The sequence below is a fragment of the Cataglyphis hispanica genome, chromosome 19, assembly GCF_021464435.1.
Source record: "Cataglyphis hispanica isolate Lineage 1 chromosome 19, ULB_Chis1_1.0, whole genome shotgun sequence".
In the NCBI taxonomy this organism is placed as follows: Eukaryota; Metazoa; Arthropoda; class Insecta; order Hymenoptera; family Formicidae; genus Cataglyphis; species Cataglyphis hispanica.
Window position 1 is genome coordinate 3,279,016 of NC_065972.1, and position 17,079 is coordinate 3,296,094.

The 17,079-nt window shown below is 30.5% G+C and overlaps 2 protein-coding genes across 3 annotated transcripts in view; one reads left to right on the forward strand and one right to left on the reverse strand.

The window, feature by feature from the left end:
• Positions 1 to 535: 535 nt before the first annotated feature.
• Positions 536 to 8,146, reverse strand: LOC126856545 (uncharacterized). Its single transcript, XM_050605134.1, has 7 exons — positions 8,001 to 8,146; positions 7,542 to 7,816; positions 7,103 to 7,227; positions 6,434 to 6,658; positions 1,667 to 1,802; positions 1,133 to 1,262; positions 536 to 723 (listed from the first exon to the last, which is right to left on the reverse strand). The coding sequence occupies exons 2-7, from the start codon at positions 7,797 to 7,799 to the stop codon at positions 638 to 640; spliced, it is 960 nt and encodes a 319-aa protein (XP_050461091.1). The 5' UTR covers positions 7,800 to 7,816; positions 8,001 to 8,146; the 3' UTR covers positions 536 to 637.
• Positions 4,811 to 17,079, forward strand: part of LOC126856544 (proteasome subunit beta type-7) — a 53,718-nt gene continuing 41,449 nt past the window's right edge. For both annotated transcript variants that reach the window (XM_050605132.1, XM_050605133.1), the window contains exons 1-2: positions 4,811 to 5,265; positions 5,508 to 5,560. The gene's annotated coding sequence lies outside the window, so the exon portion shown is untranslated. The remainder of the gene's footprint in view (positions 5,266 to 5,507; positions 5,561 to 17,079) is intronic.

The window sequence follows — 17,079 nt, forward strand, 5'->3', positions numbered from 1 at the left end:
CAAATTCTATTTTCTACTTGATGAATAGAAAATATAAATAGAAAACTCTGTAAATATATAATATACATATACATATAATGACTGAAAAAAATCATTCATTACTTCTCGTAAGTATAAAGGAAAAACACATGCGTGAGTAGATTTTTTTTTTAATTACGAAGTACTAAATTATACGTTATAAAAAAGTTCTCTTGAAAAAAATTTTAACAAACTATGTAAAAATTTTCTTAAAAAACTTTCCTTCAAAAATGTTTAAACATTTCTAATCATAAATTAAAATTATATAATAGAAAAAAAATGATTGTATCAGGAATGAATCGCTCAAAATAAGCGCGCTTTTTTCTTAATTGTACAATAAATTTAATAATTTAGATATTAATTTTTCTCCTTAATTCTGATGATTTTTCAAATATTACAATATTTTTTTTCCAATTTTTCCATATTTTATTGCACTCCATATTATTTCATTTCCTATATATTCATAATTGTGCAAGGATTTATTCATCTTAAAATATTCTTTAAATATTGTGCATTATTATATTTTGTACATTTGCATAGAACAGTTATTATATTTATTATATTTTTTTTCTTATTAAATCTACTTGTCAATTGTCGTTATGATGAATAAATTATATAATTAATCATATTCAGCACCGATGGTGATGCTCATATCTTTGGAAACGATTTTCGTCTGGTGGTACCATCGATTCGTATCCAAAACAACTGCAATTAAAAAGTATAATGTATTGATATAAAAAATTGAAAATAGAATATATATCAGATTTGAAAGATAATTTTATTAATTATTTAATATAATCACACAATTTATTATCTTTAATTTCTACTTTTTCAAAAAAAAAAAAAGTTTTATAAATCCCTTTTGAAATAAGATTAAATCGAAACTTTTTTTAAATCAGACTTTAAATCAAGACTTAAAAAAATATCGACAAATCTTTTATATTAACCTAGTAACAAAGATACGCATAGCATGCTTATCCTTTATTTATTGTTAACATTAAATGATTTTTAATGCACAACAAAATTGAATGTGATTTTTAATAAGAAGGCTGCATTTAATACTTAATTCTGTGGAATTATTTTTATCACTATTAGCATTTATTACGTGGCTTACTTATTTCTCCTGAATGCACTATCACTTCGAGTCTCTTGCAAGTATAGTGACATTCTCTCGGCGGTTCCAAAATCCACAATTTTTCACCCTTTATCTGTGCTTGCCAGGAGGGATGTTCTACATCATCCACCTTAAAAAATTTATATATTTCCGAAATACACGATTGTACATATAAAATTTAGAACATATTTAACATAAAATATATTTATGGTAGTGTAAATATAAATATATAAATATATTTAAAATTTTAAAAAAGGCTAGTTTTTGCGAAATTTAAAAAAGATTTAAATAAAATTGAATTAATATACAAATACCTGATTGAATAATATACATAATAATATGCGTTAAAATTATTTTATAATATGAAATTTATGAGCTAATAATAATCTTTTTTATGATATATATATATATATATATATAATATTTATAAATAAAATTTATTAACGTGTCTGTTTTGTTAACGAAGTTTTTGCAAATTATTAATTTATGAGGAAAATTTTTTCATAATTGTCATTTTTTTTATTACAGACTTACATGCATCGGTGCACCGTAGCCATGGCTCCCCATAAAAATCCAGTCCGTTTTCTCGCTTTCGGCGGTAGCTGGGAGAAAATACGGTCTTTGATAATGCTGACGCAATATTGTGCCAATTTTCTCATCGCAGTTGCTCCTGAGGGAAAAGAAGAAGCAGGTAATCACGAAAAACTAAATATCTTTTTTACTCTTTTATTAAAAAAAAAAAATAGTTGAGTCTATTTAACGTCAAGTTAATCAGGTTATTGATACCTTTTTTATCGAAAATTCTATACGGATAGACTTTCGCGATTATCGTGTATGCTGTTATAAATGTAGTTTTTTTGTTGTGTAAGCTTATTGTTAAACGGAATTGTATGTGTCTATTGACGATTTAAAAAAATATCAAAGTGTACATTATATTCTCGTTAAAAAAATATATAGGATTTTTCAGGCTCCAGAATTTGAATTTGTTTTTTTTTTTTATTTACATGAAAAAAATGAATATGATTAATATTAGTACAATAATTTTTTTCTCTTATTTTTTTGCATTTTGATAGATATCTCAAATAAGAGAAAAGGTAATTGAGGATAAAATTATTTGAAAAAGTTATTTATCTGTTTACCTTGATAATTTTATTAATACTTACTGTAATAACGCTTAGAATTTTTTTTTTTAATGATCGTGCAGAGTTTACTTGACAGGATTGTCACTATTGATGCGATATATTGTACATATACGCAATATTATGATTGCCGATATATTTTTCTCGGTATCTCCGATGCTACATGCATATTTGCAAACGATATTTATTCTCAGTAATTTAATTTCTCGATTATATTATTGATAATATATTTATTCTAATATTACCTGAGGAGGAGAGCTACGATTGCGCAGAGCTCACCTTGATGAAACCGTCACAACTTCGCGCTATCAATATGATATATTGCACTTATGCATAATAAAATTATTACCCCGATACGTTTCTCGGCATTTTCCGATATTTTTCTCGACACCACACGTTTACTTGCAGATACGAGCATTTAACCTAACATCGTAATTTAGATCTGACGAGACAATCGATAATAAAAATTAAGATTGTATCGCGTGATATAATTACAACTACTATCAATCACAACGATAATCATAGCGATAAATTATAGCGATTTCATTTTTTTTCGATACTCACGATACTCGCTTGCATCGATTATATCTACATCACAAGCATTTCGACGCCACAAATAATCGCGCGCGGGACGACCGTAAAATATCTGAAATTAGTTCTGTTCCATTCCATTCCGTTCCGTTCCGTTGCAGCAGTAGTAAAATTTTGCGAGAGATTTTGTACTATACATGCGAATTAAATATGGCCGCCATGTCATTTATAACAATCGCAATTTATGAATCGAGTGTTATTTCTATTAAACCTGACATTAACGAACACATGTAATATCGAGAGAATATAAAACGTGACATATGCGTACTTATCTATATAAGTCTATATGATCGTAGACTTATAGATAAGTGCGCACTTGCATCGGAGACGAGAAAACAGCAGTTAGTAAAAGAGAAAATCAACAGCTTTCTTTGTTCAATAAGAAAATAATTAGCCAAAAAGTCCATCTATATAATATATAATGATATACATGCTATATGCATCATATACGGTACATGTAGGTATATTGATTAGTAATAAAAATTGTTATATATTTTTATATTTGCAATTTCTATTCGTGTCATACACGAACGCGCTCTTATAAGACACGATTTAATCAGTTTATCAAGAGTAAAATATTATTTAATGAATATAATGAATAAAATTATTCGCGCTTTTTGTACATGCGCGTGTCACTGATGTACGATATACATATTCATATTGTATTTTATATATTTTCTTTGCGACCTTGTATCTGTAGACGGAATCCTAGTAGTTGTCATTCGCGTTATTATAAACATTGTAAAATTGTAAACAAATCGGTTGAACTCGAGAACGCTCTCTCTCTCTCCTCGTTCAGTATCATCTCGATTATCGCGACGTTTACTTCGAACTCTTTTCCGCAATTTTTATACGCGAATACATGTTAATATACGCGATCTATAACACTATCAAAAGCGATAAAATCAATTATCTAATAAATATTGCCACGCGGTTGTTAATAAATAATTAATGATAAAAATTATTCGCGTTTAAATAAAAAGGGACTCGGACATTTTGCGCGCTACAGTTGACAGTTGGCATGAATGATGATTATATTTAATTTGTGTAGTACAAACTCGGAATGTTGGAATCGGACCACGAATCGTCTCGAACGGAAGTAGAAGTGAATAAGTTGCCTCCGCGTTCGTCTATAATGTATTTCGTTCGATTATTCATGACGTCGCGACGGAATTTTCGTCCAGATATAATCGCGATATCGAGCATCGTCTATCGATATAATTAATATAATGCCATGATCGTTAATCGTAATTACGTTTTGGGGGCTTGATATTACAAAAGGAAACTCGCTCGTTTCGTCACATCGGAGTTTAAATTAGAGAGAGAGAGGAATAAATATTATCCGTATATCATAAAAGTGCTGAGAACACTATCGAGTATTTTGCTTTTTATTATATATATTCTGTCAAACGCGCAAAAGCTTTTTCAAAGATATTCTGCGCAATCATATTGTAATATTAAATGCGTGTTTATTCAAAATTATGCAGAATAAATATTATATAAATACAATGTGTATATCGCGTCAATAATGCCAACATGTGATAGTTTCGGCAAGTAAACTTTGCGCGATCATAGTTTCAAGCAGTGTGTCAAACGTATGGTAATAATAATTTTCGTAAATTTTATTAGCACATTAATAATATATAATATATAATATATAATTTTAGATTTTTAAGTACTAATAGTATAGAAAATCATATTAAAATACGCGAGGCTATATTTCTTTCAGGAAAGTATTTTCTTACTCCGCGCGATATCCTATTTCTTATCTCGATTCCCGGAATGTCAGGCCGGGAGGCCGCGCTTGTATTTTGTTTTCAGTCGCGCTCACGTCGCGCGCTGTCATACTTTTTTTCTCCGCCCTTCGCGGTAGTTCGGCGAAGATCGGTCGCGTGTTCCCTCTTACGTCGTCAAACGAGCAAACTAGTATTGTGTATGTGTGCCTGTGTGCCGTATTTAGCGGGCTAGTCCACACACGTCGATTGTAATACATCTCATTTGCTTCATCAATATATCCGTAAACATCGCGTCTTTGACATCAAACGCTATTCTTCAAGTTCAGGAAGAATCTCGACCGAAAATCAATGTATTTGTCTTGCGTTCCACAAATAGCGATGTGAAGTCGCGCGGTTTAGATTTCTCAATTTCTCAATTATAATTCGAAAGTTGGCAAAAGTGCATCGCGGGTGCAAAAATAGGCCGTTAGCCGTTAGTGCCCCGAGAGACACGAAAAGATATCGTTTCGCGTTATTAATTATCTAAAACGCATCGCCCGAGTGTGATAAATATCCGGAAGTAACGAAAATATAAACGGGCGAGTGTTATGATAGTGAAACTTCAAGTTCGTCCCGAAAGATAGTCACCAACAGTCAGAGTGAAAAGGCAACTACGTCATCGCAACTGGTGAGTATTATTTATCATATATTTGTGCGACGAAAATTGCTCGTTTGATTTATTTACGATGATGTGATTGATATATCGTTGCTTGTCATAACAATATTCTCGCGTTCACCGTGAATCAAATAATGGAAAAAAAATATTATGAATGTCATCCGAATAAAATGTTATTTATTTCAACCTTGCTCCCATTAATTGTTCGACTATTTTAAATTGATATTTTATATTTTCAATAATTATGTTTGCAGACCGTTCTCTGCAGAGGAATGCAGCAATGATCGATGAATGAATGATTCGATGAGTGAGTTTTTACATTTATTCATTTATTTTCTCCGCATTTTTTTATATTGTTGCAAATGCAATAATTTTTCGACAATAAAATTAGTAATTATTATAAAATTGTTTCAAAGATATATGAATATATTTATTTATTCATAAATAAATTGTTCATAATTTTTTATTAATTTTTTATTAATTAAGAAAGATTTATTTTTGTATCTTCTCTCTCTTATTATTTATTTTTATTTTCTCTGCAATTTTTTTTTATATTGTTGCAAATGCAATAATTTTTCGATGATGAAATTAGTGATTATTAAAAAAAATTATTTAAAAAATGATGAATATATTTATTTATTCCTAAATAATTCGGTAATAGTTCCTCAATTCCTTAATTTGTTAAAAATTAAAAGAAATTTGTTATTGTATCTTCTCTTTTTTAACTTTTAAATTTTCATTTATTATTTTCTAATCACTAATTTCAAGGAGTATATTTTATTGTTGTTATATGTTTTATCTTAATTTATTATCGATATAATTTTAATGTTTTATCACACATGGATGAGATATCATTATCGCACTTACTCCACTTAATTTCATCTGATATGTGTGAAATTAGAATCAATTTAACATATTTAGCGTTAATCTTTGGATTCATAGTACACTGATAAAAATTTGCTTGGATTCATAGTACATTGATAAAAATTTGCAAAAATTTAAATAACAAAAAATAATATTCTCAATTTTTTCTATCTACAAAGTATCTAAAAGGAAATAATTTGGGAGAGTTGAGAGTCTGAAAATTCATTATAAATATTAGAAATAAAAAATATTGCAAAGTCTCAAAGGTCTTTTGTATTCATCCAAAGATTAATTGCTATTTTTCTAAATTGCTTACCATCCGACATACCAGGGCTTCGTGCCCTTTTCCATTGTGGCTCGACTAGCGTTCATATCGAAAACATCCTGCAGACTCCGAAATTCCGTCTTGTACGAGAAAAATTGGCAATTTGCTTCCTTTTCGTAATATAGCGTTTTAAAAAATGAGAAAGAAAAGACTTTGGGCGCCGTCCAGTTGGCCATGGCGTCGCTTATCACCACTGGTTTACCCGAATACGCGTAGCTAATCACAAATAAAGTGCATTTGTAGAAAAGTATTAGTCAGAAAATAATAATACATATATACATGAGCGGGCGTTTGTATATAGATAAAATTCTTCATAAAAAATAAAGTAATAATTGCACATAAATATAAATAAATCAATTTTTAGAAAATATTAGCTACGTTAAATAAATAAAATAATTACATGGATAAATGTTTTTAAATATTTTTAAAGCAAGATGCATTAATTTTTAATATAATCAAGAATTTTATAAAATAAATAAATACATTAAAAACAGATAGACTTTTATAAATAATAACTGAAATGTTATCTTTAGACAAATTTTAGCACATTGTGAGTAAATTATTGAATTAAAGATAAATGGATTTTTTTTTATAAATTATTACTGCGTATAAATTGCGTATAATTGCGTATAAATTAAATTACTGGCTGTATAATAATACCGTTGCTCGAAGATCGTTGGATCAATGGCCGAGAGCTTGTCAACCTGTTGAATGTCCTGGCAGATCGAACAATCTTCTGGCGGTCGGAAAACTTTTTGCGTAAACCAGGGCACTGTTATCAAGCACTAAAACAATGACTGTCTAATTTGATGAAATCCATATCCATTATAACGCAAATAATTTTTAATAAAACTTTTCATTTAATTTCGAACTTTAATTCTAACCGTAATTTGAGCAAATATAATTTTCGACATTATAAATATAATTCCACAATTTATTTATATTATAAATAAAGAATGATGCTCCTGTAATTCGTAAATTATATAATAATATATCAAATAGAAGAATTAATTTAAAGTTTGCATTAAAAAAAAAATACGTGTGTTTATGCATGTATACAGCATGAAAATGTTAAAAATCAAACAACATGCTATCTCACCTTATTATATCGGTATGTCTGAATGCGATTTCGAATGACTTGCACCGTTATCCATATGATCAGCAAAATCCACAGGTGTCTCGCGCGAAATTTCATTGGTTTCATTGGTTTTAATCGCGAACGAATTTGGAGCAATCTCCATGTTTTAATCGAAAGCCTCAACTCGTTCATCTTTCCCAATATCGCGCGCAATTCCTTCTTCGCGAGGTCTACTGATTTTTTCTGGGAGTTCACGATGATCTCGTTATCATTTGCCATAACGAAGATAAAAATTTCTGATAAAAATTTCAAAAATTAATCACGCGAATTGTGAAGCGCATATTTCTTGAATCTTAATTAATTTAACAATAATTTTAATAACTTTTTGTAATTAGTGTAATATACATACAGATCAATCTTAATTAGTGACTTAATTAATTTTAACGTTTAACAAAGAGAAATTACAATTACAATAAATACCTTGTTGCTTCGAATAAGATTGAAACACACAAACTCGCACTCAAACGATATATTATACGATACTTGTAGCAAAATAATTTTTTTTTTTTTGCGACAATTAAAACAATTAAAATTATTTTATATTCCGGAAGTACTGATACTCTTGATGGCCGGCGTAAAACTGCGAACAGGATCCTTACCTGCTGCTCCAGTGAGCCAAGAATCCCCTCTCGTATTCGGCTCGCATGGGGGTGGAACAGCAGTGAGTGATTTGTTCACACGGGTGTGAAACGAGAACCGGTGCCCGCGATACGAACCACCGATTGGTTTCGATCGAATCTGTTTAAAGTGATAGAGGAAGCAGTTATTTCGCCAATGTTCGACTCGCTTCTCTCTCTCATTCAATTCTACCTGCACAAGAAATTCTGGAATTTTTGGAAACTCTTGAACGGGTAATTTCTTTAAAAAAAAATCCGAGAAATAGACTCGTCTTCATTTAATTTTATTTATACACAGAAATAAGTAAAAATTTAATACAAAGGAATTTAAAAAAGAGCTAGATATAATAAGTTGAATTGATAAGAAAAAGATTAGGAGAAGATCGAATTTTAAAAGAAAAAGATTAATCTTGACGATTAATTAATATCGTTATCGTACCGGCTTAGCGGGGTGGGGAGGAGGGGTGAGGGGGTGGGTCAAAATTTATCTGGAAGATAAAGGAAGAAAGAAAGAAAATATTAAGTCTAACGGAATTATGGGATATAAATGTGACACGTTTCATGGGGAATATGACGTGGGCGAGACGCCTCTTATCTCGGGGTGCAGCTGGTCCTGCTCATCGAAGTGTATAGACTTCGCTGACTTAAAATACGATCGACCTACTTCACATTATTGCTTATACTTCGCAACTTTGCCGAACGACACAGAAACTTCTCTTTCTTGAAAAAAATTGTGCGGAAAAATATTTGCTTTATATATATATGTATGTATGTAGGAAAAAATATATTTATGTACTTTAAAAATACTTTTACCGAATAATTATTTTCTCAGTTTATAAAATGAAAAAAAAAAAGAGAAAAATTAAGAGAGATAGTTATAAGTGTATAAATTATAGTAAATTAATATAGAAATATTTTATAAGTGATTGTCATGAAAAGCCGCCTTCCATAAAACATTTATTAATTTTTTTATGTATATATATATATATATATATATGTTTTTATTACGATTTTTAATTCGATAATGGAGAAATCTTATCGCGCGTTTTTCCACCTCGTATTAAAATGTCACGTAGGCGTCTCGAAAGTTTTAACTGTAGAAACATCTCGTAGGATCTATCTATCGGTCTTGCCGTACTCTCGATGAAACTTTTCTTCGAAATTCGTTTTTCCGCACACGTGGAGACATGCGAAACAATTTCTATGCGATTGGAAACAAGCGAGTGAGCTTCGCCTGATCGGGCGTTACGAGCGAGATGCGATTACACGTGAGGAACGGATTTTACAATTGCAAATTGTCAATCCGCACGGCAATTCGCGTCTTAATTAACAATTAGCCGCGCGCCGAACTAGTCTCGTCCCGTGTACGCGAGTTCGCCTTTTATGGAATACAACTGAATGAAAAACCGCGCATTCTCCGCTCTTATGTCTCTTTCTCTTTTTCTCTCTCACTCGTGCAAAAAGTGAGCGATTCGCTCGCGAATTTCGTTATCGCGACGAGGGTACTCGTTCGGACACGCAATAAAATCGTAATCGAAGGGACGAAAGTCAAAAATGCGATTACGTGCCCTCTCTACGAACATTTAATCCCTTAGACCGCGCTCTCGTCTCTTTGCTTTCTGACGAAAATACATATTTCCCCAACGAGCTTCAATTATTTAAGCACACAATTCTTTGGTGAATTTTTTAGCTATTTTTCACTCTATTTAGTTTAAAAGCGAGAAATTTTTTCTACACATTTATATTCGTTGTAGTCGTTGATTAAAGAGAAAGATTAAAACTAGCTTTCTTTTAAAATAATAGAAAATATATATTTTAAAAATACATAAAACATTAAAAAATTTTGATTAAATGTGTTTTTTTTTTTTTTACTTAATAAATACTGTACAAGGATAGGAGATAAGAAAGATTGGGGCATAAAAAGACTAACACACACGTGTCAGCGCAATTTAATTTTTTAATTGTTGTCAGTCGGATTTGAAATACACTAGTCGATTTTAATTATAATTATTATGGTGTATATACGTGAAACTCTTTCGAGAGTTATATAAATAATACAACGATAAAAGAATGACAATATATGCTGCCTTTTCTTTTCACACACAATCATCTCTTAAAAATTATACATATTACAATCCGTTTGAGTATTGCATACTCTATCGAATCGCGTGTGAAACACATGAATAAAATTATAGGGATAATTTTTATCTCCGGCGAGTTTTTTCCGGGGGATGAGACGAGGGAGAGGTTTGTTTTCTCTTTCTTTTTTCCTTTGCATTTTTTTCGCTTCCGTTATTAGAGGAACAAAACTAGATTGATAATGATAGATCGATCGATGACATAGTCGAGGTTGAGCCTAACGTTTAATTAATACACATCGACAATCAGGACACAATACCCTATAATATAATATAACGATTCTTTAAGATATCTACTATTATACAGGGGCGTTAATATAAAACACATAACTGTACATTTATGTCAATTAAAATGCTCGAAGTCATTATTGAATCTAGTACATTAAAAAAGAATTATATTTCATTATTTTCTTATTAAAAATATGCAAATCTGGGCATTTTTAAATTCTTTGGTTTACGATTTTTGGAATTCTTGATTTTTTTTACATTTATATAGATCTTATATTAAATTTTGAAATCTAAAAATTCTTAACTTTACACATACTTTTGCGAATTAATTTCTCGTATCTAATGAATTGTCGAATTAAAGATTGAGATGGAATTTGGAGATGCTAAGATTTATGGATATGTTATAATATTTTGGATAGATCTATGTGTGTGGGTTTATACATTTTTAATCCATGTATCTACGAATTCAATGTATTTTCGATTTATTCTTGATCTTAAAAATTCATGGATTTCGAGCATTTTAATTCTTGTATTCTTCGTATTTTTCATGCTACTTTTATAACATAATTATAATGGTAATTTGCGTCGCAAGAAAATATTGCGTGATATTCTTGGACGACCATAATATAAATATAACGTACAATCTATGACTATGGAAGATGGACGATCCTGATTATCGTATGTATATCCTACGTCTTTCGAAATTGCGTACAATTAATCCTCTCCCTCCGCATCCCTACGTATCGTCGCCTATTTTAATAATTAATACTAAACGCGTGATGGGAAGGGGGAGGGTGAAGGTTTTCTAATACATCTAAGATGTACACCCATGCTTATTTAATGCTCATGTTAATTTAAATACGTATGCAGCACAGTAGACTATCATTTCCTCTATTCGTTAATGCGCGTGTTACATGTGTGTAATGGTATGTGTGTGTCAGTACGATTTTTTTTTTTTTATCTTCGCCCCTTTCCTCCTTCCTCCTTTTCATTTCTTCTCGCTTTCTCTTTGAGCTTAAATGACCCCGGATCGGATCGTGTATATCGTGTTATTTAAAAATCATTTTTTCTCTTTCATGTCGCAATTTTTTTCTTTCTTAAATCGATAATGCGTCGATCGAGGCCGATAGCCTTTTTACGCGTATCGCGTATAAGAATTCTTATAAGATACGAGGCGAAATATATTCGGTCCTTCGTCCTGTCTGTCCATGTTTAGTGTCTAAAATAGTGATCGAAATCGGTATAATCTTGGCAAGATCAGATTTCCTCGTAATAGAAGACCATCTCTGCGCTTATTCAAGCCGATGGTAATTCTGTTTGTTATTTATAACATTGGAAATTGAGTCAACTCTTCGAAATTACGACGATCGCGATTCCTCTATTCTTTAATTCCGATCCAGGCTACAAGGAAAAATGATAATGATCGCACAGGATTTGTTCTTTTTTTTTCTTTTCTTTTAATGCTATCAGTCTTTCAAACCGCCAGCGATTGACAGTGATCGCAATTGGTAGATGTGTGGAATGAGTCGATAAGAAGAAAAACAAATAAAAAATAAAAAAAAAAAAATAAATAAATAAAAGACGAAACGCTGTAGCTCTCGATACGTTATTTGGTGAAAAACGTAGGAAAAAATCGTCCAGAAAATATAGATAATTTTCCTTTTTAAGAAATTTTTGCGAACATTTATCAAATGTTCCTTTTTTTTTTTTAGGCCGACAATTTCTTGAACGGAATTGATCAGAGTTGCGCGCGATTATGTAATTAAAAAATAATTGTAATTACTTTCTATAAATGGCTGGCTGCGTGTTTGGTGTCAAAATTCGAAGCGACAGATAATTGCGACAGACGATCGCGGTTTAATTAATTAGGTCGTTATTTCGAGAGATGTCAGAAATCGACATCGCGCGGAACTCAACTTTGATCCTCCCCGCGTGAATAAAGTTCGCTGAAACTATAACAAGAATGTACGAATCAGGCAATCGATACGTATGATTGAACGATCCCGAGAAAGATAGATAGGTGAGAGAATAGATACCGATGTCCCAAATTGGTTAAAATCGATGGACAAATTTGGGAGCAAGTTGGACAATATTATGTAAATCTTGAAAAATTGTATCTCATCTCTTGATACTATAAATAATAAATTCGACAAACATCATTTTTGGTTGGCAGCTATTACTTTGTGAATTAATTTGATAATGAAATTTTTAAATTAAATAATTTTCAAAATATTTTTCAAATTTAATAACATTATTGTTATAAATTATATATAATAACATATATTTTTAGAATAATAATAATAAATAAATATTTATAAAGAAAATTTATAATAATTAAGATTGAAAGAGTAATGTAAGATGCTTAGCGTATCAATTCTGTTTCCTAGAAATTAATATTAAAATTTAATTGCATCGAGAAACGAGCGTACTAAAAAATGGATTGGAAAAATGGATTTTGTTCATGAAGTTCCATAAAAACTGCAGGCTCTGAGTCACAATATTTACAATCGATGGGATTATCGAAGATAGAGCGATTATACGTATACAATATGCATGAATAAAACATGTGTCCTTGTGATAACAATTAAGTTTTTGCGAAGATAATAACAGATGATGCCGAAACAAAGTTTTGTTAACCCCTTCCCGTGCCATTTAGCTCGACGAAACTTGGGCCCAAGTGTTAGGCGTTAACGCTTCTTAAGCTGATGGTCGAGAAAGGTCACAATACGAGCCGAAGTGTAAATACCTCAGATATAGACACTTTTCCACGATACTGCTGTTGTGGAAATAAAATCTAATACCTTTTCCCTTTTGCAGACATTATAAACATATATTATTTAATAATAATCGATAACAGTTACAAAATTATATTGCATGAATTAACAACAGTTCAATAGAAATCCTTGCATCTTCAACTGTGGGTTTGTTCAAAGGAATGTAATAATACCACGCCTAAAAATAAATAGCATATTGTAAACAAAAAATTTAATTATTATAAATGTTCACCTTGAATCAATATCTAATAAGAAAATACTAACAACTCTAAAAATCCTCCATGGTATGATACTTCCTGAAACACTCTGGTAGATGTAAAGCTACTTTACATTTCTCACACTCCCATTTCGTTTCGCTTCGTATTCCATGCTTAGAACAAACTTTGCACGTCTTTGTTGGGTCCTACAATCTATTCACGAGCTTGGCTCGTGATGTTTACGTTTGGGCCGACTATCTACTTACGAGTCTGGCTCGTGATGTTTACGTTTGGGCCGACTATCTATTCACGAGCCTGGCTCGTCATATTCATTTTGGGCCAAAATTTTCATCACGAGCCAGACTCGTTAAAGCACGAGGAAGGGTTAAGCACTATATATATATATATATATATATATATATATCTTGTTAAAAATGTTAAAAATATTACAAGTTCCTTGTAAATAATTTAAAAATAATATAGCAAAAATGATATGACCCATTCGAGACGTTCTACATAAACAATTGAAAATGCAAAATAATTGCAAAATTCTTATGTCGCATAAAACTCGAACGATTATCGCCCTGTACTGTGAACCGAACAGGATGTCACCCTTCGGAAACGGTTTATACAAACGTGAATGACATTATGCGTTAAGTGAGCACTTGCAGTCGGAAGGCCCAACAATCGGATTCTTTTTGGACGAGACGTAGCAGCGAGATAAATAAGCAATTGTTAAATCCACTTTTGCCTATCGTTTTTATACCGTGAATGTTCAATAGACGGCCGATACAGCTTCCGGCTGTATCTACCGATAATTGTGCGATATGCGATAATTGAAACGATATTATTCGGTAGCAGAAATATTTAAACGCTACCTAACGCAACTCCATTATTGGATCTTACTTTCTCTCACATTTTTTATACCGAGTGTTCTGTAATAATCACGTTCAGAGTCAAAAATAGACGTGACAATGAAACAATACTCTTCCGATTGTAACCTGACATTCTGTTATCCCTTTCATTAATCTTTCAATGCCCTTTAATTAATGTTCGTCCTTACTATTTATTTATTTTTTCCTTTGCAAAGAGTGTTGGAATGAAGTTTTTTATATATAATTTTGGACATTATTAAAGTGTTCAACAAGTATCTTCAAACAAGTGTTTTCTCTATAAATGACATAATAATATAATCATATATTAATTATTACTGCCACGGCAAAGTATATATTTGTTAGCTTGCTTGTATATATAATATATGTATATGTATGTGTGCAGTTCTCAACAACTCAATATTATATATTAAAGTATATAATACGTACTTATTAACACCCGTTTGTTTCTTAAAGATCTCAATATACTATATTTGATACATAATGTCAACTTTTTCTCTAGCATTGCGCGTGCAATGTAATAAGTAATAATTAAGTATATATTATCATTTAATAATTACAGCTGATTGTGTCAGTTTAAAAATATCCGATTGTTAGGTCTTTTCGCGATTCAATGCGTATAGTATAATAATAAAAGGGTGCCAAAAAATGCGCTAGTGTCATCTTCACCCTTTTTTCCAGGCTTGCCTTTTTAAATCGAAAGGATTGCCCTTATTTAAATACTAAAGACTTAATCCGACAATGATATCGTGGTCATGGAAAATTAGGTCGTCCTCTTTTTTCAATTGGTGCACGATATGTGATTAAAAATAAAAAGCATTAATAATAAAATAAGTTTAATTAAATTAATGGAGTTACGTATAATTATGTTAGATATAAATTTAAAGATATATAAAGCATTATATCTATATACAAAAATGAGGAAATAGTGAAATAAATATAATAAAATCAGGTATAATAAAATTACATATCATTTAAATAATAAAGATAATAGGAAACTTTGAAATTTTTAAATTTCTTTTTCAAAGCGTAATTATTTTCATTCTTCTTTTGTGAACTTAATTGCTTAATTATGCTTTACAAAATTTAATTTATAAATATATTGTTAAACATTAAATACACATGAGAACATTATATATATTATAATTTTGTAGAGCAAACAATATGAAGAAAAAAATTAATCCATTGAGATACCATTGCCGGTTTAAAAGTGACAAATTAGCGTGTCATTCATCACCTATTTGTATAAATTCTACATATTTTATGTCGCTTTTTTTATCCAATCCTGCAGAGCTGTCTTTTTCTCTCTCTTTCTTATTACTCGAAGCACACAACGTTTATATTCTTATAAAATCTCTGGAACATTGTTTTCTATACGTGTCTTCAAAAGTTGTCTCCGCCTCCTTCTTTCGTTCTTTTCTTTCTTTCTTTCTTCATTTCTCTGTATTTCGTAGAAAATTATAAACGCTGGAGAGTTACGCGGGATACAGTAGTATACACACAAAGAATGAAAAGCGGATATCAAAACCTCGGTTTAGCCATTGATCAATCGATCGATCGGTAAATCTCGATTACCGTAATCTTGACATTCGCGGTGCTCGAGGGGAAAAATCTCGCAGTGCTTTCGAGTTCGAAAATTGAATTTTAAAAAATCTTGAAGCGCATTAGATGTTCAAGTGTCTTTTATATATTATATAAAAAGATTCAACGTAATATTTTTGCTAATAAATAACTATATAATCACGGTATAGAGTAAAATAAGCGAATAATTATTAATATTAAATTATTTTTTATTATTAATTATTATGTTATTATTTATTATTAATATTAATATTAAATTAATAGGAATATAGTGAATAATTATTGATAAAATTTGATCAATATTTTGAAATTTATGACTCAATCCATGAGAAATTAATATAAAATTCATACAATATTTGCAACGTGGTAATTATTTATTACGAGCGCACAAATATGTTGAATTAGAGCTTGTCTATTCAACGAATATTCGCATCAATTAATCTCCTCGACGGCGATGACGGGCGCTATTGAGACGTCTAGAACGCGGCTCGCGCACGTGGACTTTGTAGCACGATGTAGTATCAAAATTCATAGAAACGACCAGGTCCATTCGTCGCATGTACCTTTTATGCAGTATAAAATTCTACAGTTCTACAAAAACATGAGGTCCAAAAATTGCGCGCGATCAAGGAGACAAACATGTGCGAAGACTACGTTTGATTTCCTGTCACGATACATATTTTATGTTTATATTTTTTTTCGGAATTTTCGAAACTCGAAATGCACACGAAATTTCTTATTACCAGTTGTTGGAATTATCATATTGCTTCTGTAATATTTCAGGAATGCTTTTATACACGCGTATTTATATATATATATATATATATATATATATATATATATATAATTTAATGATAACTTTTAATTATATCTGTGACATTTTGTTTGAGAGATTATGATATATTCTTGGATGCAAATTTTTATTTAAAAACTCACAACCTATAGTTAAAAAAATTGCGATTATTATTTAAAAACGGGAGTTTATATTCTATAATAATAAAAAAAAATATATTTGTCAAATTAGCATTTATAGATTTCGTATTAAAATTTTCCAGTGATTTTCAAAATATA

Bases quoted from the DNA above. Each gene is read 5' to 3' on its own strand.
- LOC126856545 (XM_050605134.1), bottom strand. From the start codon at position 7,799: ATGGCAAATGATAACGAGATCATCGTGAACTCCCAGAAAAAATCAGTA. The intron at 6,659-7,102 runs GTATTATTATAC...ATTTGTGATTAG, and splicing joins CCAACGATCTTCGAGCAACG to CTACGCGTATTCGGGTAAAC. The intron at 1,263-1,666 runs GTAAGTCTGTAA...AAATTTTTTAAG, and splicing joins GCTACGGTGCACCGATGCAT to GTGGATGATGTAGAACATCC.